Raw genomic sequence first — 26,661 nt, forward strand, 5'->3', positions numbered from 1 at the left:
AAAACGACTTAATATCTAAGATTCGTAAACGGATATTGTCTCTATCTTTTTTATTTTTGATAGAGTTTTAAAAGATTTCCTCGTTTCAAGTGTTTGTTTGTCTTTTTTGTATAAATAAAATGAAACTAATCGGACGCTGATGCCAACTCCCGGCCTTCGTCCAGGTAGTATCTGTTCTATAATTGGTCCTTGGTCAATGTAGAGGAAACCCTTCATACTGAGACAATTACTATTTATTTGGATACTGCCAGAGTTCCCCCTTTTGGGGAGAGCTGGTTTTTCCTCCACATTAAAAACGACCTTGTGTCTAATTTGCTTTCGTGGGAGGTTTAAAAACAATGCAATTTGTGCAAGTGATCTTTTGTTTTTCATTGACTACGTTAAATTTGAACGCTTTAGACTTCCGGTCGCATCGTGGAATAGTGGTAAGACGTCAGATTTTCTTTCACTTTCTTCTCCGCCTTCGCATCACAGGTTCGAGCCTACCTGCCTAGTACCACTTTTTTTTTCGCTCAACACACACCTGTAAACACCCGGGCAACGCCAGGCATCCAGGCTGTCTATATATAAAAGTGAGAATGTGTGTGTGTGTAAGGACACTTCTCAACGTATATGCTCAACAAATTTTTAATCTACAGACTTGTAATTTGGTATATAGGGTATTCAAATATGTGGAAAACTTTTTAATTGGCTTTCATCTGAAAAAAAAAGGCTTCTAAGGGGTAAAAATTGAAAAAAAATCTACATGAGAGTCGTCTGATTTTTCTCTGTCAACTGTTTCACGATTGCACATGCGTGAATGGTTCACATTACAGATTCCTTATGTTCAGTATAAGTAGGTTTGAAAACACTTTTTAAAGAGCGTGTCATGCTGGCTGAATAGTTATCGTACTTGACTCACTGTCGTTAGGTTTTGATTTTGATCTCAGCATCTCTTACAATGTTTGCAGGAGTATTCTGTCGAACAATAAATTTAATTGTAAATTTTAATTTACAGTTTTAATTTCTTTTCTCTTATAACAAGCTCTACTCTCTATTGTGTTTCTATTGGGCGTTTTTTATCTGGTTGGGATTAATATATCAATACATAAATACCGGTATTTATATTAGATTGAAGTTTACCCTTGCTTGTATCAGGTAAACACCGCATTCCCTTTGCCTTTTTTATTTCTATGAGAGAGAAAGAGATCCCACACACATTGGATATGTTACCTAAATGACCTTCTATAGAATTATTCTATTTCAGGTCAGCTTGATTTATTTATTTCCCTGTAGAATTATCTGCAGTCTGGGTCATCCTGACTCGGTGCTATCCAAAGGCATGACCATTCCAGAGTCGCTGATTAACCAAAACTGCCATCTTGAGTATCGAACTAATTCGACAATATTTTCTGCTTCATTTCCATTTTTGGCCCATTCTGTCAATTGCATTTTTCCCATAACATAATCACTGACCGGAATCAATCTTCCGTTGGCCAACGATCAGTTTTCTGCTAGCTAATCATATTTACCATTTCTTCCGAAGGAGGGGGTGAGGTCTTTTTTTTTGTATATTTGTTTTTATTAATTTTTTTTTTTTCTTCTCCAATTCAAAATATTGGCCTGAAATTGATGTCCCACTGCAGCATCAGCAGCAGCCGTTTTACTCCAAGTATAATCGTTTGTGTGTTATTTATATCGTTGTAGGTTTTTCTTCTTTTTTTTTTTTCTTTTTTTTTATGTCCTTCATTTTTGGAACCGTCCCAGACGGTGGATTCAGTTATTCCTTCTGGCAAATGTCTTTTTGATTCTCTCACTGCCTCTCTTTCTGTCTTTATTATTGAAGTTAAAGGAGGGAGGGAGGGTCTTCACGTTTTTATTTTTAGATGTGTCTATGCATCTTTAAAAGAGGCTTAGTCGGTTTGTTTCATACTTAACAGTAAAATAGCATCTTTGTATGAGCGTCAATAATATATATATATATATATATATATATATATATATATATATATATATATATATATATATATATATATATATATATATATATATGTGCTTGGTAAAATCTTAAATTATTGAACTTATTATGGAATATGTATTCCAGTCAACAAGATGAGTAGCATGGGCATGTTATTTATTTATTCATTTTTATCAACTGTACCGTTTAGAGGAGTGTCACCGAAATCATAGCATACTATTAAACTTATCATTATCGATTATGTATATAAGGCAACAGGGTGAGTAACGTGGGCACATTATTATTATTATTATTATTGCTGCTGTTGTTGTTGGTGGTGGTGGTAGTTCTTCTTCTTCTTCTTCTTCTTCTTCTTCTTCTTCTTCCACAGACAAACCATCATCAAAGATTTCGTTTTAAGAACAATCTGTGGTGTTCCCTGGAGTCTGAATAGCAACAAGTCTCCCCAGATTTCCGGTACTCTCCACCTCTTTTAATAACCTTTGCAAATGAATTTACGCTATTGCAACAGACTAGCAGTGACCATTGATCCTTACTGGAATGTGGGTGACAATATGCCGCCGCAAGCTCATCCAGTGGAGGTTTGGTTAGTGCTTTCCATCCTCCTTGGCCCTTCGACTTTTTGGTGTGGTGCTAATCTTGCTGATACCAGTTTGTTGGGGAGAGGGGGCAGATAGGCAATTTACAAATTTAATGTATCAGTTCTCTTGGTTGCATCTTTTACTTTCACTTCTTTTGTAGTTTCTATACAACCGGTTTGTAGTTGTCGTTTATGTAGACTAGTTTCTGCATTCAAGGGTTTTTCTTAAGATGTCAGCGGTTTTCAGTATTACTGTTCGTTGCATAATCTCAGTCTCCCATAAATTCTGATTTCTCTCTGTTTTATTTTTTTGTTTTTTTCGAAGTTTCATGAAACTGTTCCTACTGTTCTTGCAATTATTGGTATTGATTTTCTTCAAGTTCTGTATACTTTCAATTCTCTGGCAAGTTATACATATTTGTTTCGTTTTCTGTCTCTTTGATATTCACCCCATGGTCTGCTAAGACGACAAAATCTACAAGCTTGCGGTTTCTTTACTTTTTGCTAATTATTATGACATCTGGTCTTTTTGTTTGGATGGGTTTATCTGTTTGTATCTTCATGTCTCATATGATTTTGTGGTTTTTGTTTTCCTGCACTGGTTTGTGTTTGAACCATTTATCAACATGTTCGAGGTGGAGTCATCTGCAGAGTTCCCAGTGCACTGCCTTCCCAATGTAGTTGTGTCCTTATATTCATTTTGGGCTAGTTTTCTGCATTTACTTATGTGGTTTACTGTTTTGTCTCTTTGTCCACAGAGTCTGCATTTACTGTTTTTTTTTTGGTTTTTTTTTTATCTATTTTAGCTTTAATGTGGTTGGTTCTAATGACATTGTTCTGTATATCTGTCAATTATTATTTATTTATTTTTATTTATTTTTTTTTTTTTACCGTCTAGGGTGAGGGGGCACTGAAACCATAATATACCCCACAGAGAAACAGAAAAAAAAAGAAGAAAATATAAGAATTTAAAACTAATGGTGTATTTATTAATTACCCGTCCTGAAACTAATGTTCTGTTATTATATAATTATAATATTATTTTCTTTAACTCTATCTCGTTATAAATTTATCATGATTAAACGTCTTGAAGGTCAAAAGCACTTTTCAAAATGATATGTATGTTTTTATTCATCCCTATTCATTTTCCTCCCCACAAGAGCAGAGTTAGATGAACACAGAGTCGGTTTTTTCATGTGGGGAAGATCCAACTCTTCACTCTGGATTGGAACAATAATTAATGTTGCCTCACTCTAGAATAATTTTTCTTTCACTACCCCCCCCCCCAAAAAAAAACACAAAAAATACAGTGTAACAAACACCACCATTTTTCTCCTTAGCCAACTTTGTCTCCTTTTTACTTTCAAACATTCTTTTGAAGTTTTCCAAACAGTGGATTCTATGATTCCCACTTGCAGATATCTTTTTCATTCACTTTTATTATAAAGGTCATTCCAAATTAAAGAATTTCTTTTTCTTTGTTGTTCAAAGAAGGGCCTGTGAGTTCTTAGTTAAAACCCCGCCACCAATGCAATTTTGAAAATGACGATGCGTCTATAATTTCTGCTACATTTTTGGTGCAAGGGTCCTTCTAGAATATTCTGTTTATAAATCTGTGAAATAGCTACATGATAAACAGCTGATGATCCCCGTTTTATATTTAATAATTTAAGTTAAAAATTCTTGTTTGTTTGTTTGTTTTGCACCATTATATAGTTTAATTCCCTTTTGTAATTGTGGATTTTCTAGCAGAAAGTCAGTTTATGAAAGTACTAAGTCTACGATTTGTTGCATTTAGTTAGTATTTCTAGAAATTTAAACTGCATTATTTATTTTTTTTTAGTATTATGAAATATTCGAAGCTTCTTTAGACTATATATATCTCTCATCAGAAGAGGGCAGAAAAGACATATATTATAGAGAAGAATTTTTTTAAAAGATAATATTGCCTTTGTAGAAAGAGGATCAAAGAAAATACAGTAAACTGTACTGAGACTAAAGCTGCTTCCAGGACTGCCAGCAATCACAGTAAAAGAGCAATAAAGAACACGAGAGTTGTATGCTCAGTCCGTTAAGTCCAAAGTAGCTGAGCAGTGGCTTGGTTCCCACCAGTTTTGGCAAATAGCAAACAGGATCCTGAACAGAAGTATGTGCTCTATCCCAACCATCATCAATGGACCGGAGGCAATCTCGCCAGCATTAGATAGAGCCAAACTCTTTGCCAAGAACTTTGCAACTAATTCTACCCTATATAACCAAAGTCGTCCCCCTCCCGTATTTCCTCTTGTATCGGAAAACACTCTATGCAACATACAAATATCTGTGCATGATGTTACCAAGCTAATCACAAACTTTGATTCAATTAAAGCAACTGGCCCTGATGGCATTCCAATTATAGTGCTGAAAAGGCTTCAACCAAAATTAGCTCCCATGCTTACAAAACTGTTTAAGCATTGTCTTAAGGAGAATTGCCTCTCAACACTCTTGAAAACTTTATCAGTATGCTCTGTATTTAAGAATTGTGATCAGTCATCTCCCTCTCAGTATAGATTAATAAGTCTCCTGTGCATCATGAGTAAGTTGCTGGAATCTGTGTTAAATAGAGAAGTAGTTAATCACCTCAGCAAAAATAACCTTCTTAGTGACATGCAATATGGCTTCCATTCTGCTAGATCTACAGCAGCTGTGCAAATGGTTATATCTCATAAGATTAGTGAATCTCTCGACAAAAGCTTCCTTTCTAAGGCAATTGCTCTTGACATGTCAAAGGCCTTCGATAGGGTATGGCATAAGGGCCTACTTCACAAGATCTCCAGCTGCGGTATAGCTGGAAATGTTTTCGCAGTTATTAAATTATGTCTCTCTGATAGGTTCATAAGAGTAGTGGTTGATAGGAAGCTCAGTATTAATGCTAGAGTCCCTCAGGAGTCCATCCTGGGCCCATCTCTCTTTCTGATCTACATCATTGATCTTCCAAATCACATCCCAAGATCATTCGTAGACATTTATGCTGATGACACTACCATCTATGGAAGTACATCAAAGGCCGAAAATGACAAAGTTCTCTCTGATTCTCTCTCTTCTGATTTTGAGCATGTGGTGCAATGGGGAAAGAGGTGGCTGGTTAATTTTAATGCATCTAAAACCAAGCTTCTATCTTTACATCATCAATGTTCTGATCCCCATCTGGTATCAATTGAAATGAATGGCTCTTGTATTGAGGAGGCTTCATGTTTTGACAAGCTTCTGGGCTTGACTTTTACTCCTGATCTGAAATGGAACACATACATCAAATCTGTTGCCAAGGTCACTGGAAAAATGGTGGGATCCTTCTACTGCTCCGGAAGATATCTCACTACTGATGCAATTCTCTACCTATATAAGAGCCATTTATGTGCAAAGATGGAGTACTGCTGCCATATCTGGGCAGGAGCTGTTAGAAAGACCTTATCCTGCCTTGACAAAATTCAAAATAAACTTCGTAGCCTAATGGGTGATGCCCTTTTCTTTTCCCTGCAACCTCTTTCTCACAGAAGAAACTTTGCGAGCCTGTCCCTGCTTTATTGTTATTTTTATGGCAGGTGCCCGTCTGAGCTCCAATCTATGGTCCCGCCTCGCAAAACTTTCATGAAAAGCACTCGTCTAGCTGAAACCACTAACAATAATTTCCCCCACTCTTTATCTATACCTAAACCTAAATGTAGATTCCATGAACAAAGCTTCTTTCTTAGAACTGCATGCCTGTGGAACTCTTTTCCATTTTCCTGCTTTCCAGCTGACTACAATTTGGTCATCTCCAAGTCCAATGTAAACAAATTCTTGATGAGCCGTCCCCTTAAGTAATCCAGTTTACCAAATTGCTACTACTAATGATTACTACGATATTGTCCTATTGACTTTTGTACATTCATTAACCCTTATCCTCGAGTGGCCTCTGGGCCTTGATAAGTAGTGACACCTATGTAAAAAAAAAAAGAGGGGGGAGCTATAAAGGGCTATAGTAGCATGAGTTGCTTCTTATTGATTTATGCCGCTTTTTTTTCTTTTTTTTTTCGGATAAGATTATAATTCCAGGTCGATCCCGGATTACTCCAATTGCCAAATTCCATTTGATTCAGAAACTGGATAGCTTTCGGGTTACAATTCAATTGTTATCCGATATAATCCACAGTGATCTCATTCAAAAACAGAATTTTTATCCATCATTATTACAACCAAAACGAAAACAGCTGTCCAGACAGGATTTCCAGTGATCCGATGGACCGAAATATCTTGCTGAAGTAGAAGCATTACGTTACAGTACAAAATATGATATATCTCCAAAAATAAAAGCAAAACAATATCTCATAGGATTAGCAAATCTCTCGGCGGAGGCAACCTTTCTAGGGCAATTGCTCTTGACATATCAAAGGCTTTTGATAGGGTATGGCATAAAGGTTTACTTCATAAGATCTCTAGCTATGGTATAGCTGGAAATGTCTTCTCAATTATTAAATCATTTCTTTCTGATAGGTTCATAAGAGTAGTAGTTGAGGGGCAAAAATCAGAAGCCCACAGTATTAATGCCGGTGTCCCTCAGGGGTCCATCCTGGGCCCAACTCTTTTCCTGATCTACATTAATGATCTTCCAAATCACATCCTTACATCATTTGTAGACATTTATGCTGACGACACTACCATTTATGGTAGTACATCTAAGACAGTAAACGACCAAGTTCTCTCCAATTCTCTCTCCTCTGATCTTGAGCATGTAGTACAATGGGGAAAGGAGTGGCTGGTTACTTTTAATGCATCTAAAACCAAGCTCCTCTCTTTACATCATCAACATTCTGATCCACATCTGGCATCAATTGAAATGAATGGCTCTCGTCTTCAGGAGGCCTCAAGTTTTGACAAGCTTCTGGGATTGACCATTACTCCTGATCTTAAATGGAACACGTACATCAAATCTGTTGCCAAGGCCGCTGGAAAAATGGTGGGATCTTTCTATCGATCCAGTAGATATCTCACTGCTGATGCAATTCTCTATCTATATAAGAGCCAGGTACGTCCAAGGATGGAATACTGTTGCCACATCTGGGCAGGAGCTGCTAGAAAGGACTTGGCCTGCCTTGATAGAGTTCAAAATAGACTTCGTAGCCTCGTAGGAGATGTCCTTTTCTCTTCCTTGCAACCTCTATCTCACAGAAGAGATGTTGCGAGTTTGTCTCTGATGTATCGTTATTTTCATGGAAAGTGTTCGACTGAGCTTCAATCTATGGTCCCCCCTCGCCAAACTTTCACAAGAAACACTCGTCTAGCTGTAAACACTATCAATAATTCCCCCCACTCTTTATCTGTGCCTAAACCTAAACGTAGATTCCATGAACAAAGCTTTTTTATTAGAACTGCACGCCTGTGGAATTGTCTTCCGTTTTCCTGCTTTCCGGCTGACTACAATATGGTTGTGTTCAAGTCTAACGTAAATAAGTTCTTGATGAGCCGTTCCATATAAGTTATCAAATTTAACAAATTTTCATTACTAATGATTATTATATTGTCCAATTTCTACTGTACATTCTTTAACTCTTATCCTTGAGTTGCCTCTTTGACCTTGATAATGAGTTGATACCTATGAAAAAAAAAAAAGAAAAAGTCCAATGTGAACAAGTTCTAATTGAATCGTCCCCCTAAGTAATCCAAGTTTCAAAATTCCCACTGTTTACTATGCTAAAATCACAATGACTAATGTATACCTATTAACCCTTATCCTTGAGTGGCCTCTGGGCCTTGATAAGTGGTGACACCCTTGCAAAAAAAAAAAATTAAAAAAAATAAAAAAAATAAAAAAAACAATACAAAAACTGCTGAATTGTGCAACTGGTAAAAGCAAACAAGAAAACTATGTAAAAAAAATAAATTTATTCGACATAAGGAGTCGGAGTAAGATAAAAAAATCAAAAAAAAATCCGACTCCGAATCCTCTTAGAAATCCGACGCCGACTCCAAGTGATCACTTAATAAATGGTGCGATGTTTGTAAAAAAAAAAAAAAATAATTAATAATTTTAAGAGTACATTCTTGCTATTTTTCTCAATATTGGAGATTCTTTCACGGGTTTCTTCATTCTGTCATATTGCAATTTCTTTTCTTGTTCTGTAACTTTTTTCGCACATTTTCTGTTATTTGACACAATTTCTTTGGAATTGCCAATTCAGTATCGGTAAGTTGTGGAGAGGGTGGTAGGGGGTGGGGGTGACTGTATCCGTATCCGTTTGTACCTGTTAACCGCCATCGCCAATCACTCGGTCTGTCATTGTCGTCGATTTCTTTTCAAATATTAACACACAGATCAGAGAATTCTCTCACATTTTACGTCTTGATTGTTTTCTCTATCAATGAATTGATTTAGATCTCTCACTCTCTCTCTCTCTCTCTCTCTCTCTCTCTCTCTCTCTCTCCGTCTCTCTTACTCTCCGTCTCTCTCTCCCTCATTCTCCCTCTCTCTCTTTCTCACTCTCTCCTACTTTTGAAATTTCATTATCGCTTTATCTTTTAAATCTATGCTATAAATTCTCTCTCACCCTTTCTCGTTCACACTTCTCTCCCCCTATTTCTCTCTCTCTCTCACACCATCTCTCTCTTTCTCTCTCTCTCTCTCTCTCGTTTCTTTCTTTCTCTCTCTCTCTCTCTCTCTCACCTATTTATGTCTTTTGTTCTTTTTCACCATCTGCTCTCTTTAATTAAGCCTTGTATTTGTGAATATCTCTCTCTCTCTCTCTCTCTCTCTCTGAATTCCTTTTTCTAGCTTTCTTTCTGTGTTTGGATTTCTTAAAGAATGTTGTTTTTTACAATTGAGATTAAATCTTTATCAGATGTGCATTACAAACAGGCCATCATAGTTACAGCTGAATCGCGTTAGTATATCAGTTCCTAAGTAACACGGTCCTGGATATGACCTTAAACTATATCCGATGGTGAGGCCCCAGCTTGCGGGCTTTGGGGAGTGTGGAGCCACCCTTTAATTGCCGTTGCTCCCAGGTCCACTCTGACCCGGACTGGTAGTACCTGTTAGGGTCCCAACTATAGGTTAAATAGAAATCGACTTTAAAAAAAAAAAAAAAAAAAAAAAATATATATATATATATATATATATATATATATATATATATTCTATCAAAAAAATTTTCTTTAAAATCACTGGATTCGGCATTAAATAACCTGAAAAGGGTTGATATGCCGTAAAACAAAAACAACCAACCAACCTAAGCAACACTGGTCCTGATTAGTACTTAGATCAGTGGTTTCCAACCACCGTGTCATGTCACATTAGTGTGTCGCAGAATGATTACTAGTGTGCTGCAAAGAAGTTACAGTTATGAAACAGCTTTCATATAAGTGTAAGTGGATTTGTTTGTATTAATAAATACTAACTCACACATTATTACTTACGCAATATTTTATTCTTCCAGCCCTGCACAGCCGAACTTTACTCTTCCAGCCCGGATATATATATATATATATATATATATATATATATATATATATATATATATATATATATATATATATATATATAGAGAGAGAGAGAGAGAACGCAGTTTAAGACTGTAAATTATACTTTACAATAATTTATTGTTCGACAGGATACTCAAATAAATATTAAGGTTTCCTTAATCCACGGAGTTTCAAAGAAATGCGTTCTTCTCATCAGAGGAAAGATATTAGCAAGTGAATATTATTGCAGAGCTATGAATTTGTTGATACTGACATAAATTTAAACTGCATTATATGAAAACTAGCCATAAGCTCTATTTACTATTTAGGTTGTATTGAGCTTTTTTATTTGGTTGTGATTACTATCTAAATATTAATATTCATATTCGCTTTAAGTTTACAGGAGCTTTTGGCTTGTAAACATAATTTTCAGTTCTTGATTTATATATAAAGCTTTGAAACATGGCATAAATCGTAAATGTGAAACATTGTGTCAAAATCTAAATATTAATTTACTTGTCTGTACGTCCACTATCACAAAAAAAACATCATCATCATTGCAAACATGAATTAATGAGAAACGAATTGCCTCTGTTCATAGTCGCTCTTTATCAGTTAAAAATCATTAAAACCATTTCCTCTCAAAAATTTAAAAAAAAAAACACATGGCTGTCTGTTTACGGTTTCAAATTGGCTATTTTATTTAATAATTTTAAAAAAAAAAACAGTCATATAGAAAGGAAACTAAGTTTTTATTATAGTTTCTATTTAAATTTTAAAAAAATGTGTAAGTGAATTGACATCTTTTATAATTCATATAAAAAATTATTCAGAAAAAAAAAAAACAATGTGTTGTGTGTTAAATTTTTATTAAAAAATCTAAATTTATTAAATCAATTCTTTTTAGCTTTAAAAGTTTAAAAAAGAATTTGCTAAAAAATTGTTTTAAATTCGTTGTTATATGTTTTTTATTGTTTATTCATTTTATTTATAATGGGTTTTAAAAGTTTTCAACTACCGTGGAATTTCCACGGGTTCTGCTGATTATTATAATTATTTTTTTAAGGTAATATTTTATGATCTCTTTATAAAAAAAATCTAAATAGCCCAGTTGGTAGGGCATCAGACTGAAGATCTCAGGGTTTGGTTTTGATTTACGATCATGGCATCTGCTTTATTTGGTAGGAATTTATTATTTACTGTTAATCCTTCCAACCCTTCACAGACATATCGACCCTAACAACATAGTTAAAAAGATGACGGTCTTCTAATAAATAATTTTGCTAACAGCCTATTGTCGTTTTTGGCTAATTAGTGCTTAATTGGGTTCGTTTTTAGTTCATGTTAACAATTTACTTTTAATATATATAGATAAATATATATGTGTGTATTTACAATTTACAGTTAATATATATAGATAAATATATATTTACAGTTAATATATATAGATAAATATATATGTGTGTATTTATGCTTATATATGTATACTAGCAGTTCAGACCAGTTTTGCTAGGGCCCTATATACTGTTCATAACTTTATGTGCATATGTATATATATATGTATATATCAAAAAGTTTGACTCATGTCCAGGTAACCTACACTTAAAATTTTAAGTGTTTAGACCCATAATTGGCAGAGGAGTTTGGTAGAGTCTGCAAAGGTCAACTCTTTCAACTTTGACCTCTTGGCAGCCACATTTTCGCCCAAAAACTGATTAAAAAGCTTGCTGCATGTCTGAATACCCTTTATGTAAAATTTCAAATGTTTAGACCCAAAATTTGCTGAATAATTTGCTAGAGACCGCAAAGGTCAAATCTTTGGAGCTTTGACTCCTTGGTAGCTAAATTTTCGGCCAAAAACCGATTAAAAACTTTTCCTATATCTGAATACACTTCATGTAAAATTTCAAATGTTTAGACCAAAAATTGACTGAGATTTCAAACTTTTTCTTAATTTTGACCCTAATTTTGATCCCTTAACATTTATTGTTTTGGGCTCAAATCAAGTAAAAAGTTAGATCCATGTCCAAGTAACCTACGTCTAAAATTTCAAGTGTTTAGATTCAAAATTGGCAGAGGAGTTTGGTAGAGTTTTCAAATATCAAATCGTTGAAGTTTGACCCCTTAACAGCCAAATTTCTGGCCGAAAACCGAATAAAAAGGTTTTCCCAAATCTCAATACTCCTTATGTCGAATCTCAAATCTGTAGACTGAAAATTGATAGAGTAATTTAGTAGGGAAATGTACACACACACACACACACACACACACACACACACACACACAATTTCACTTTTTATGCAACCAGCCTAAAATTATGGGGATATATTGATTCTAATCTGTGTATTTCATGTAAACATGGTCGAGGTACCTTGCACCATGTACTATCTACATGCCTACAATCACTTCAGATGCACGGATGGCGACATAACAAGGCGTTGGAAATAATTAGGGAATTGTTGCTAACACAATGTGAGACAGCAAACCAGCAACCTGTTAAAGTCAAGGAAAATATAATTCAGTTTCACAAAAAATATGAATGCGCTCTGAGGAAGCAAAAAAACTTCTAATGTGAATCTGTCAAATAGAACCAATGTTTGGAAAATTTCTGTGGATCTCAAGACATCTTTAGAATTTCCAGATCATATAATCTAAACAGAAAAGCGGCCAGACATTATAGCATAATCTAATTCAAGGTAGGAAAGGGAAGAAAACTAGGAGGGGGTAATCCATTTAAAAAAAAAAAAGAAGGGGGGGGGCAAAGTGTGATAATGTAGGTTCAAACATGAAATTGGCTTAACATGTTATGATATAGATTTTTTTTTTCTTTTTTCAGTCAACTATGCCCGCATTATACCAAATGGCCTGCTTTTATTTTTCCCATCTTATCCTGTGATGGACCAGTGTTTAAATCATTGGAAGGTAAAATCAACTTTTTGTTTTTTGGTGTTGTTCATCATTACATTATTAACAAAATTTATGTAGAATATATATATATATATATATATATATATATATATATATATATACGCTCCTATAAATTCGTTTTTCTTTTGTGTGTATTGATATTTATATTAAAACCCCTTTTTTCTATTTATTTAAAAAGAAAATACAACTTTGTTATATATGGGTTGCAGAATTGCATTCATCTGCAAAAGATCTAACTAATTTGCATATTCTTTTAAACATTCATTTTAATTAATTCCCTATTAGTTTTTTCGGTTTTCTTATGGGATGATCATTTTTAGTTAACAATTACGTGTAATTGTATTGATGCAGATATTCTACATGATTTATACCTGCATAATATTTGCATAAAAAGTTTACAGTAAACGCAAAATTGTTTCCATATATGTTTATGTATACATATATATTTTTGTTTAATCTATAAAAGTGAACATGTCTGTGTGTGTACATTTTCCTACGCAATAATTCTGTTAATTTTCAGTTTACAGGCTCGAAATTTGATATACAGGGTAGTGAGATTTGGGAAAATTTTTGTAATCCATGTTCGGCCAGAAACTTGGCTTTTAAGGGGTCAAAGTTCAAAGATTTGACCTTTGAGAACTCTACAAACTCCTCCGCCAATTTTGGGTCTAAACACTTGAAATTTTAGATATAGGTTCCTTGGACATGGATCAAACTTAACAACTTGATTTGAGCCCAAAACAATAAATGTTAAGGGGGTCATAATAGGGGTCAAAGTTTAAAAAAATTGGCCGCTTTTTTTTTATGCTCAACATACACATCCAAACACCCGGGCAACGCCGGGCTGAAATGGAAGTATATAAGCGAGGTAAGTCACAGATTAACGATCAAGTGAAATATCCTGTTAGATATTACATTGAGGTAATACTTTATTGGTGATCCTAGCCAAAAAGGTAAAGCTCAATATTTAAAAATAGAGCAATATATAAGTTTAGTGGTTAAAGGTAAATTCTGAAAATCAAAATATAGACACATATATTTTAGTTAAGAATTTATTGTTTGACACAAGGAATATATACAGGGGAGTTATGTTAATTTCCTTAATCCATGGGTTTTCAATACTGGCTCATATCATCAGAGGAAATGAAATGCAGTTAGCAAAATGCGGTTATATATATATATAAAATAGTGATGGATGATTCCAATATTTTTTTCCGAATCTAATACAATTACTGATTTCGATTCTAATTTTAAAATCACCTAAAAAGTAAAATTTCAAATTGGAAGATGTTTTTCATAGTCCCCATCCACTTCCAGATCTAATTGTCTTTTTAATTTGACAGTTTGAAAAAAATATTTTTAAAAAATATTTTTGTTTCATGTATTATATTCAATATTTTGATGATTTTCATCTATATTTTTCTCATGTGTGTCATTTTTTCGAATACATCCACTCGTTTTACCTGTGCCATTTTCTAGTGCCATTTTAACCTGAATTCATTATGATCTATTAATTTAACTTAAATCGGTAGTTTAAAATCAATGAATATTTATCATTTTATTTGTAGTACCAGCAATGGAAAATTAAGTTTTAAACAAACAAAAAAGCTAAAAGAATCGTTTTCAGGAGTTGGAAATAAGGCTAAAATTTTTCTGATTCCAATACACCCAAAAGTTCAGATTTTTTTCCAATTCCGATACACCCAAAAGTTCTGATTTTCCGATTCCAGTTAATTGTTCCAATACTAATTTATATGGAAGCACTTATTTATGAAATTTAGACTTTATAGTTACAGCTAGTCCAAATAACATATCACTTTTCTCCAGCTCTTCTAAATGCGATTCTAGTCTATTAATAGTAAATTAGCAATGTATAGGTGTAAAATATCTAATATGCATTTAAAAAAGTGACTCTAACACAGGTATTCATAAATGTATAGGATAAAAAAATTTTTTTTTTTAAATTAGTGTTGAGAACATGCATACAAGCAACAAAATCTCACCCCTTCGCTGCTGAAGTCCCTAAATGCTGGAAATAGTTTCTTTCCTCAAACTGCTAGACTTTGGAATTTCTTGTTTTCCTGACTGTACTAATCTGCAGGAGTTTAAATGTAATGTGAACAGGCATCTCGCTGCTCAACTCTTCACAGTCCCCTGTTAGACATGATCCCAAATAGTAGCCCCTTACGTTCCAGGTGGCAATATGCCTCGTTTGAAGTGAAAAAGAGTTTTAAAGAAAAGAATAGCTAGCAGAAGAAGGAACAAAGAGAAAAAGTGATGTCGCCTGCATAATAACATCTGTGGAAGTGGGATCAAAGCTGATTGCTTTCAAGACGAAGGCTACAAAGCCGATTTTATTTGATTCAGTTTCGCTTTTATACGAGAAAAATACGAACAAACACGCGAGAGGATGGAATGGCGTGAATTTTATAAAAGTCAATCAAAATAAATCTAGAGATGATGCTCTTTCACAAATATATATATAGATTTTTATTCAGTTTTCTTGGTGCTTATACTTTTCTACATGTTCAAAATTTATACAATACACACAATGCTTGAAGCAACCTATGACATTCTCTTGTGAAATAAGTAATTTTAAACTTGTAAAAATTTTCAATTTTAATTCAGATTTTTTAGCGCAGCTCAATTTATCATTATTAATTGTTGTGATCCCATAAGGTTCTAGAAGAAAGACAATTTAATTAGTGGAAACAAAATATGTTGAACAGAAAAGAAAATACAACAAATAACGAGTTTGGTTATGTGTCAGTTTGACTGCTAAGAGTGTAAGACTCGAGCATGACCTGCAATTTTAACGCTGAGAGACATATTCTCACAGACTTTTTATAATAAGTATAAGTTCAGTAGTATCCGTAGAGTGGACACACCACAACACTAATATATATATATTTTTTTATTTTACTGAATTACAGGAAGTAAATATTTGGGCACGAATCAACCAACTGAAACCGATTTTTGTTGAGCCACGAAGAAAAGATGAATTCACACAGGTGAAAATATTTCAACTTTTTTACGTTATTAAATTGTTTCTTTCAGTTCAGTCAGATTCACAATTTTAACAGATGACAACTCACAGATATGAATATGAACAAATAATATTGATTCTTATTTGCCATAAGATAATGAACTAGCAGGACCTGTGTTCTGGAATTGCCCAACTAAATTGGAGAATCTTATCAAGAATCTTGATGCCAGCAAGGATGCACATGCACATCATTGTTGGCTAAACATGCATTATACTTGCTGGCATATATTAAACAGTAACCTTTCTCTGGCCAGGTCTTTATTTATCCTTCTTTCTTAGGTCTATTTTTATCACTTCTTTCCCTGTTTTCCTTGGGTTTCCTTTGCGAATGTAATTTGCTACCTTAGCTGTTTTACATCTATTGGCTCAAAGACTCGTCCATTCTGTCAATGTGACCCTACCATCACAGTCTTTTGTACATCTCTAGATTCATTGTTCTTTTGAGGTTATCAGAACTAAGCCTGTCTTTAAGACTCACATTACACACATATTATTATTCTCATATAATTTCTCTCCATGCAACACATGCCTTCAACCCTCACTGCCCAGGTTTCACTTTCATAGATTATCACAATGTATATACAGGCTTAATACTCTTTCCATGAACAGAATTCTATTCAAGAACTTCTCATCTGTGGAACACAATACCATGGTATTTCATTCTTGCTGACTACAACATGTTTAATACCAACAAATATTTGTCAACCTGGCCTTTTTAATAATCAAACTCTACCCATTCCAACCATGGTTTTCAATCCTCTCATAGTATTGTTTATCATCTAACTAATAATCGCATTAATCCTCATCCTCAAATTACTTTTCACCTTGGTAAGTAGTGACTCATTGAATTGCAACTCCTAGAATTGAATTTACCAAAAAGGCTCTTTTCACTGAAAACGCTAAGCTTTTATACATGATGTGAAATATTTCTAAATAGAACTGTGATTAATAGCAAGTTGAAACCAAGCAAGAAATAAAAAGCAAAAAAATGATTAGTTAATCAATGAGAGGTCAGTTTGCAAATGAGTATGCAAATTAATTAACCATCAGACATCAATCGCATTGACATGACTAAGTTTGTTAGAGTACTGTTCTCCTATTGTGAAAAAGAAATTTGTCTTTTAATCTTACCGACAGTGCAACAAATGGTGGTTCATCTTTATAAATATACAAAAAATATTTGTGAGAATGAAGTAAATTCTCTTGTATTATGTGTTATCCAAGATTATGCATAAAAAATATCCAAGAGGATTTATTTATCACTAATATTTTTTTTTTTTAAACTGAACATTGTAAAACATTTTTGGTTTCACTTATGGTTTTTCTTGTATTTCATTTTTCTAATATTTTTTTTTTCTTTCTTATGAGTGGCGTTCCAAAAGTGATGCCTCCTATTTTTTTATTCTATGGATCAGAGGGGATTGCAAATTGCATTGTTAGGATGATTAAACTTATGCATTCATGACCTGAAAGTAACCCCTGTCATGGTCGTGCATCAGAAGCAGAGATGTGTTCTGGCAAAAGTGCATTGAGAATGACGGTAACTATGTAGAAAAATAAATTCTGCAGCACAAAATGTCGCTTGTGTTAATGATACCACTTCCGTCTTTGTAGCGTTTCCCTGCACCTCTATAAGGCCACCATTCGCCCATGTATGGAGTACTGTTGTCACATCTGGGCTGGTGCATCTGCTGCTTGTCTCTCGCTCCTGGACAGGGTTCAAAAGAGAGTCGCCAACCTGATAAGTCCTGAACTGTCATCTAGGCTTCAGCCTCTGTCCTATAAACGAGATGTTGCATCCCTCTGCCTGTTCTACAAATACTTTAATGGTGAATGCTCTGACGAACTGCAAACGCTTGTACCTCCTCGACATAACTACCCCCGACAAACCCAACAAGCTACTAAGTCTTATCCCTTTACAGTAGAGATCCCTAGGTGCAAGAAAGCCTTTTACTCCAATAGTTTCTTCCCCAGAACTGCAGGTCTTTGGAACTCCCTTCCGGGATTCTGCTTTCCCAACTGTACTGATATGCAGAAGTTCAAGTGTAATGTGAACAAACATCTTTCTACTCATCTTCCTTCATAATGACCCTGCAAATTAAGTCCCTGATAGTAGCCCTCTGCTTCAAAGTGGCACTGTGCCTTGTTTGGGGTGAAAATTGAATAAAAAATAAATAAATAAATAAATAAAAAAAACTTTGAGTCAAAAAATAGGAGGCTTTACTTTTGAATCATTTTTTTCCATCTACATTTAAGCTTATCTTTCATTTTAAGTTTATCGTTTTTCTGTTTTTTCAAGTTTATCTTTCTTTAAATTTACTTTGTTAAAATTAATTTCTTATAGTTTTAATTATTTTAAGTTTACTTTTTTAAACAATATTATTGTAAAATATTATTTTCATTTTTTGTGCTTATATTTTATCTTTGTTTTCCTGTTTTTCTTTTTTACTAATTGTTTTTTTTTTTTCTTTTTCACTTATTGTTTTTTTCCTTTTTTCTTTTCTGGTTTTTACTCATTGATCTTTTTTTCTTTCTTTTTCTTTTTTACTCATTATTTTTCCTTTTTTCTTTTTTACACATTATTTTCTTTTTCTTTTCCTTTTTCACTCATTGTTTTTCTTTTTTACTTTTTGTTCTTTCTTTTCTTTTTACTCATTGTTCTTTTTTCTTTTTTACTTATTGTTCTTTTTTCTTTTTCTTTTTTCTTTATTGTTCTTTTTCCCTTTTCTTTTTTCTCATTCTTTTTCTTTTTCCTCATTGATTTTTTCTTTTCCTTTTTTATTTTTTACTCATTCTTTTTTTTTTACTCATTGTTTTGTCTTTTCCTTTTTTCTTTTTTTTTCCTTTCTTTTTTTTTTTTTTTTTTTTTTTTACTAATTTTTCTTTTTTTCTTTCTTTAAAAGGCAATGGAAGATTTTTATTCCAAAGTCAATGATCCAGCACTAACTGGAGCAATATTTGCTGCAGTATGCCGTGGAAAGGTAATTTATCAAGATTTCATCCGATTGAATAATTTAATGGAAATCATGTACTTATAGCATAAGGAGTACTAACACAGATTTAACAGTTAGCAAGTTGAGTTTAAATTCACATAGATCTCCAGTGTGATTGGAAAGCAACTTCCTGTTATTAATTGTTCAGTATTTATCACTGAAAAATAATTCTTACCAGAAAATAATATAAGCGTATAGCATGAGGTTGTATTTAGAATTCAATATAGACACTAGCAGTTGCTACCAATTTCTGAAGCTGCCTGGGAACCGCATCAACTGATTTCATAAAAACATTTTTCTTGTTCATTTTTTTTTACTAATAAGTCAACACTTATCAAAATAAAAAAAAAAAAACAATTGAAAATTATAATCAACACGATGGATTCACAAATGAATGATGCCGAAGACTATGAGAGTACTAGAAAATATTCACATATCACCAACTCAAAAACAACCAGCCAGCATATTTTTTCCATTTTCAAAAACATTTCTCATTGAATGTGAGAACTAAAAGAAAAAATATTAGAGGGGCAATTTCATAATGTTTGCTTACCCTCATCTTTATTCATTTTTTGTAAGAATTATATTCATACTAGCAGGCATACCCGACATTACCTGATTGTGTCGAGGTGGTGTAGTAAGGAAGCCCGGAAAAAAAAAGTGGTAGTAGCGGGGGTGGGGGGACAACAGTAGGCACCCGAGTAAATGGAGAGAGGTGTTAAAAAAGTGGTAGCAGGCAGGCTCGAACTCATAATGCAAAGTCCTGAGTGGCTTCCGGGCCTTGATAAGTGGTGACCACCGTGTAAAAAAAAAAGGGGGGGGAATAAGGTGTAAAAAAAAAAAAATGTAACGTCTCACTCGATGCGTCCATGGTGCAACCGGAAGCTGCGAGCGTTGAAATTAAGGCTAGTCAATCGAAAGGAGACAATGATTTGCAAAAATTTTGGCAAAAAAAACGACCCCTCTTTGTAGAAAACTGTCCAGTTGAGGGTGAAGAAATGAATGTTTTTGGCCAATTTTTTTATATTTGTTGTCTGAGACGTTGAGCTTCAAAACGATACCAATCTCGTGAGGATCCATTGTATGTGTCAAAAGTTTTTGGCAGGCATACAGACACACACAAACACATTGCCGTTTATATTATAAGCTTGCGGGGGTGCCCGGCATTGCCCGGAGGTGTGTACTGAGCCGAAAAAAAATAAAAAGTGGTAGAAAGCAGGTAGGCAGTCTCCAACCCATGAGGCAAAGGCGGAAAAGAAAGTGAAAGAAAACCTGACATCTTACCGCTACGCTATCACACGGCAGGAAGTGAAAAGCGTTCAAATTTAGCGATGTCAATCAAAAAGTTGACTTGCAGAAATGGATAGTTAAGTGAATGAGTTCAGCAGGCACAGAAATGAACTTAAGTTAAGAATCACGCACTGAACTGTGGCTGTAGGCCAGTTTCTGCCATATCTGTTTCCCCACGATGTTGAGGAAAGCCAGCTCCCCCCTAAAAGAGGGAGCACTGGCAGCATCCAAATGAATAGCAATTGTCTGATATGAAGGGTTTCCCCCCACAGCGATCAAATCTAATTGCCTTTCTAGACATTCCGGCCAAGAAGGCCGGCAAATGTGTTCACTTCGATTACATAGTTTTGCTTTATTTATACCAAAAAGAGAAACAAACGTGCAAAAGGACGTAATAGAAGAAATTTTTTAAAAGTCAATCAAAATAAATCTAGAGACAAAGTCTGTTTGCAAATCGTAGATATTATAATCTACAAAGTATAAGGAAACTTCTAAATAAATGTAACCTCATTGAGAAGCCTGGCGAAAAAAAAAGCCTTTCCTTGACATACAAAAACGCATGGCCATTTTATCTTTTATATATAGAGGAGATAAATAAAACGGTAGATGTATGCATGTGTGTGTGTCTGTAAATATTTATTCTTAAACTACTTGTCACATAAAACTGAAATTAACAGGAAATAGTAATCATACACCAAGGATGGTTTATAACCAGTAAAATCTTTGGATGGATGAATAACGTGTAATATGTCTGCAAGTTCAAGTGCAAAATGTTCATTTCAACTTGACAACATATTTCTATTACTTTTGTGCATGTGAAAATTGATTCATAGCTCAAATGGTAGGGAATGCAGCTGGAGGGCTAAATGTTCTGATTTCAATTCTAGCTGATGGCACCCAAGTCATTTTTTTTTTTAACTTTTGAAATCAGTACTATATATTAGGTACAATATAATATTCAATGGAGAATTAGTTCTGTAATAATATATCCGAAATCTGCATGAATTGAAATATATTTACACATATTTTATGCCCCCCCCCACTAGTTTTAGTAATAAATTCTAAGTATATAGAGTTACTTTCCAATCATCTGGTGCTTAGGAATGCAAGATTTAATATCAGTATGATGTCAATTTTCAAAATGTTGAAGTCGAAATGTAGCTTCCCTACTTTTCTTTTCTCATCTTATCTTTTGCCTCTCTGCTCTCTGAATTGTTCATTCTTATGATATCTCTTACTGCAATGATTTCTTTTGTGTGTGTGTGTGTGTTCATGCAGTCTTTAATACTAACGAATCTTTTTCTTCTGTCTTTTCTTTTAAGGTAGAGTCGGTCATTGTGTATGGTCATTAGTTTCCTAGTCTTCTGGTTGAGATACCTCAGGTTTTCTTTATTCAACCTAAGAATGATCCAGAATACCTTACTAGTGTTTATTCCTTTTATTATTTCTTGTCCTTCTCTGGTATTCTTTTCCAATCTTCTCTTTTGTTTCTGTTTATTTGATTATGTCTAATTGCAGACCTCTCACATATTTGTAGGTATCATGTTCATCTTGTGTCTACATTCCCTGGAAGTAAAAAATATGAATCCCATCCACACTTAATGCATGATTCAAAAAAAAAAAGCAATTTTTTTTTTTTTAATGAATCATTTAAAAACTTAGCACTATAAAACATTACAAATTTTCCACTGTAATTCTCACTGAATAGGAAACACTGGAAAATCCAGCGAACTCATACAGGTCGTTGATCATCAAATCTAAACTGAATAATGGGATGTGATGTAATGACACAAACTGATGACCTGGGTGTCCTAAGGTCAAATCCAGTTCATTCCACATTCGTATTTGGGAAACCAATGCCAACAATAGAATCTTCAGATTCGTATATGATGGTGATGATGATGAAGAAGATGATGATGATGAAGAAGATGGAGAAGAAGAAGAAGAAGAAGAAGAAGAGGAATTTACATACCAGCAAGAAAATAGTGTTTGGTGCCTTTATCATCATCATATTTTATGAATCTGAAGATCCTATTGTTGGCATTGGTTTCATCGCTATTTTTCTAGTCAAAATTCTTTCTAGAAAGACATCAGGGGCGATTGCCTGAAGGTTGCCAATATCCAAAGCGAAAATGATTTTTGTGGAACAAACTGGATTCAAACTTGGAACACCCAGGTTGTTAGTCTGTCTCATTTATCACTTGACTACCGTCATCTTCCATTGCCCTAATGATAGCCCTCTTTTGTTCAGGAATAGTCTGAGAATTGGTTTGATGGCCAGTATCTTTTAGATAATTCCACAGATAAAAATGTGGGAGGTTAAGATCTGGTAGTGTGAAGCTCATTCAGAATCACTCCTTTTTCTAAAGTGTTCTGAATAGTGATAAAATGATGGACATTTATGACTGAAACTTGGTGGACAAGTCAGTCATAGACTGCAGTTTATTTCTATGAAATATTGTTGAATTGCAGAAAAGATTGTGAATTTTATTAATAATTCCATTGGTGGCATTAGGGGGTCACTCTTGTGTAAGGGATACGTCTAATCAGTTTGGAGGGCAGATGTTGAGAATCAAATGAGCATGAACATTGTCATTCATGCATTGGCGTTCTGAGATTCAAGTGGAAGTTGCTTAGTTTTTCTATCCAGAGTGTACCAATAAGTTTGAAATGTCTTGAAGTATCCATCAATGCTAAAATCCTATGCAATTGGCGTGGCATGGCATCTCCTTTATGATGATCAACATTTCATCTATAAACTGATTAGATTCATATTGCCTGAACTACTATGTGTGTAGCACCAATGAAACAAAACTTAAGCAACATCCTCACAAAGCCGAAGATTCACAGGTCAATGGAGTCAAGATAATGTCCAAAACGAATGCAGACCACTTGATACGCATTTTTTAACATCTATCCCATCACTGATTTAGGAGGAGGTTACATGGGATAAACCTACAATAGCACTATTTAAGAATAATGAAATATGCCCTCAAAAAAAAACCTTTGCACATATTTTTTTTTAATTTAATTTTTTTGACTGATATTGAGAGCCATTGAATGGGAAATGTTTAACATTATATTAAAGAGGACAAAGGTGTGGCCTTCAAGGAAGCAATTTTGCAGCAATGTGAAAACTCTGTCTATGGAAATTTTGTATGATGTTAGAGGAAGAAAAGAAATTTCATTTCAGTGGTGGTAGAAGACGAGTTTATGTCTTGCCTAATACTACCACTCCCCATTTCTGTTGATGCCTTAAGCATATGATAGTTGTGCTGAACGATAAATCTGATCCATGAACATTACTTTAATCCAAAATGATGGTTTGAATTTTTTTTTTTTCCCTTTCAGGTCAGTGAAGGCTTGGATTTTTCAGATACTAATGGACGAGCAGTGATTATCACTGGATTACCTTTTCCACCAAGACTTGATCCAAGAGTCACGCTTAAAATGAAGTTTTTGGATGAACTGAAGAGCAAACAAGGAATTCAAGTAAGTTACGTTTATATAAAAACTGGCAAAGAGCTCGGCGTTACCCAAGTCGTAAAATATAATCAATGGCGAATTGGCTCTATAATAATAAATACAAAATCTACATAAATTAGAACCAATTCTCTATTGAATATTATATTGTACCCAATGTATAGTAGTGATTTAAAAAAACTTTTAAAAAAAATGATTTGGGTGCCATCAGCTAGAATCGAAACCAAAACATTTAGCTCTATCTGAGCTAAGGCCACATGCATATCAAAACTTTACAAAAAAAAAAACGACTTAAACGTATAAATAATATTTGGGCATGCATAAAGGATACGCATCAATTTTGACTCTGCAACAATTTTTTTCTGGTTTAAAACCAAATCAAATTTATTCCACAGGCCCAAATAACTCGTATATCAAGTTTGAAGTTTGTAAACCAAAAATTGACAGACAAGGTCATTTAGATATATACTAGCTCGTCACCTGGCATTACCCAGTTGTAAAATATGCTTAAATATGATATTTTAATTAATACACATTTTATATTTATTATTAAAGAGCAAATTCTCTATTGATTATTATATTGTATCCAATATATATATATATATATATATAAAGCTGAATGTCTGTGTGTCTGGTCACGAATAGGCTCCTATATGGTTGACTATTTTAAAAAAACTGATTAAAGTGTCTTTGTATAGGATACTTTTTTGTGTAAGTAATTTTCTAGCAAGGTAGAGGGATCCTTCCTTCTTTTCATTAGCTTTATTTTATACACAATTGTTCCAAAATCGAATAAGAGATCATAAAGGGAACTACTATCTTTATTAATCAACACTTGGTGCTACGAGATCAGCCTGTCTTAAGATGTCAGTTTCCTGATTTAAATGCACCAAATATTGGTGTTGATGTTATTTTTTTTTTCCTTTTCCTTTGCAAAACTTAATCATGTTGTGCCAAGCCGAAGACAAAAGCAACAATTTTACTCTACAAAACAATCAAACTAAACACCATGAATAAATATTTGAAAATATAAAGAAAACCATTTTTTGTTTTTTTTAAATGACCAGATTCAGCTTTAAATAACCCGAAGTAAAGAAAAAAAAAAGAAACAAATATTATGAATGATATAAACAATTGAAAAATATAAAAACTTCTTTTTTTTTTCTAAAAATTACTAGATTCGACATTTAATAATCCGAAAAGGGTTGATATGCTGTAAAACAAAACAACCAAACCAAACCAAACTTTTTTTAATTTTTTTTTATTACATTTTCACCCCAAACAAGGCAAATACTATCAGAGGAAGCAATTACTGGGGCACTATGTTGGGATTTGGGCAGCAAGATGTCTGTTCACGTTACACTTGAACTTCTGGATGTCAGTACAGTTAAGGAAGCAGAGACCTGGAATGGAATTCCAGAGTCTAGCGGTTCTGGGGAAGAAACTACTGGAGTAGAAAGATCTTTTACATCTAGGGATCTCGACTGTGTGGAGGTGGGATTTAGCTGCCTGTCGGGTTTGTCGAGGGTGTCTACGTCGTGGGTGGCACAAGTGTCTGCAGTTCGTCACAGAGCATTCACCATTAAAATACTTGTAGAACAGGCAGAGGGATGCAACGTTTCGTCGATGGGACAGAGGCTGAAGTTTAGATGCCAGTTCAAGGCCTATCAGACTAAACTAAATCAACAGTTAGCAAATAAGAGTCTCTCAGGAATGTGTACGTGGTGTGATGTATGGAAGTAGCACCTGGCACTGAACAGAAAGAAATGATATAAGAAAGATACAACAGGTGTTTAAAGGTGAGTCTCAGATGTGAATAGCCTGGGTGTTTGGAGGTGTGTGTTGACCAAAAAAAAAAAAAAAAGTGATAGTAGGTAGGCAGGCTCGAACCCATACCGCAAAAGAGGAAAGGAACGTTACAGAACAAATAGATTGCAAAACAATTTATCTTAATTTTTTTGTTTTGTTATTATTGCCGCTTTTTAGCAATTCCAATCCACATTATATGAAAATGTCATCAAAATGTCTGTAATTGGTACAATGAAAATTATTGTGGGCTAGAAAATCACCTATTCTAAATCTATTGTAGTTATTTATGCACTAATACTATCGGAAAACATATGGAACTGAAATTTACTACAGTTAAAGAGAAAATAGCAACTTGCCTTTAATGAACCATGCACGATGTATCATTTAAAATAAATATTGTGCTTTGGAAGTAAATAACACAAAACAGTTGGTCATGGTCATGATTGCAGCATTCACCTGGGGTCAGTTGAGTCAGCTCTTTCCAACAAGTTCATCACGTCCTGAATACTGGTTGACCAGACAGAGCGATTCAAGGTTGCTTCTGTTATGAGTGCAAGCCATTCGTAATTCAAGTGACGGACCTGATGAAGTTCAGGGCCCAGAATGAGTTCAGCATTCTGAGCCAGGTTTTGAGTTGACGACCATAATGTTTCTTCCAGCCTGATGGTGAAGCTGGATCAATGATTTCACGAATTAAGTCACCTGACTGTCATCGAAGGGCATGGCTAAACCAACAAAGGCATCTGGTAAGGAGAGGCTTATGAAGGGAGTGGATCCTGCAGTGAGTGTGAATTATTTTGTTAGGGACAAACTGCAAACTGTTGTTAACGGACACAGAGGATACAACATAGGTAGTGATGGTCGAATACCTCCAGTTTGCATGAGCCCACACAGTCAAATCTTGGAGTCATAAAAGAGAATGGTGCGGATGACAGTCTAGCAGATCCTGGCTTTGGTATTCCGCCTTATTTCTTTTCAAGACCAGAGCCATGATTGAAGTCTATAGGAGGTGGTACGAGCATTGCTGAAACGGTTGACAATCTCTTCCTCTCCTTGGCCTGTTGTGGTGATAATAGAACCAAGATATTTGAACTAATCA

The 26,661-nt window shown here is 34.3% G+C and overlaps 1 protein-coding gene across 2 annotated transcripts in view; it reads left to right on the forward strand.

Annotated features, from left to right (window-relative positions):
- LOC145280058 (regulator of telomere elongation helicase 1-like) overlaps nt 1-26,661 on the forward strand; it is a 1,039,981-nt gene that overhangs the window by 913,427 nt on the left and 99,893 nt on the right. For both annotated transcript variants that reach the window (XM_080131745.1, XM_080131746.1), the window contains exons 20-23: nt 12,850-12,935; nt 15,875-15,952; nt 18,891-18,968; nt 23,622-23,762. In XM_080131745.1, coding sequence (XP_079987871.1) covers nt 12,850-12,935; nt 15,875-15,952; nt 18,891-18,968; nt 23,622-23,762 — 383 coding nt within the window. The remainder of the gene's footprint in view (nt 1-12,849; nt 12,936-15,874; nt 15,953-18,890; nt 18,969-23,621; nt 23,763-26,661) is intronic.

Source organism: Euprymna scolopes, chromosome 7, assembly GCF_053919585.1.
Source record: "Euprymna scolopes isolate OS-2025 chromosome 7, ASM5391958v1, whole genome shotgun sequence".
Taxonomy (NCBI): Eukaryota; Metazoa; Mollusca; class Cephalopoda; order Sepiida; family Sepiolidae; genus Euprymna; species Euprymna scolopes.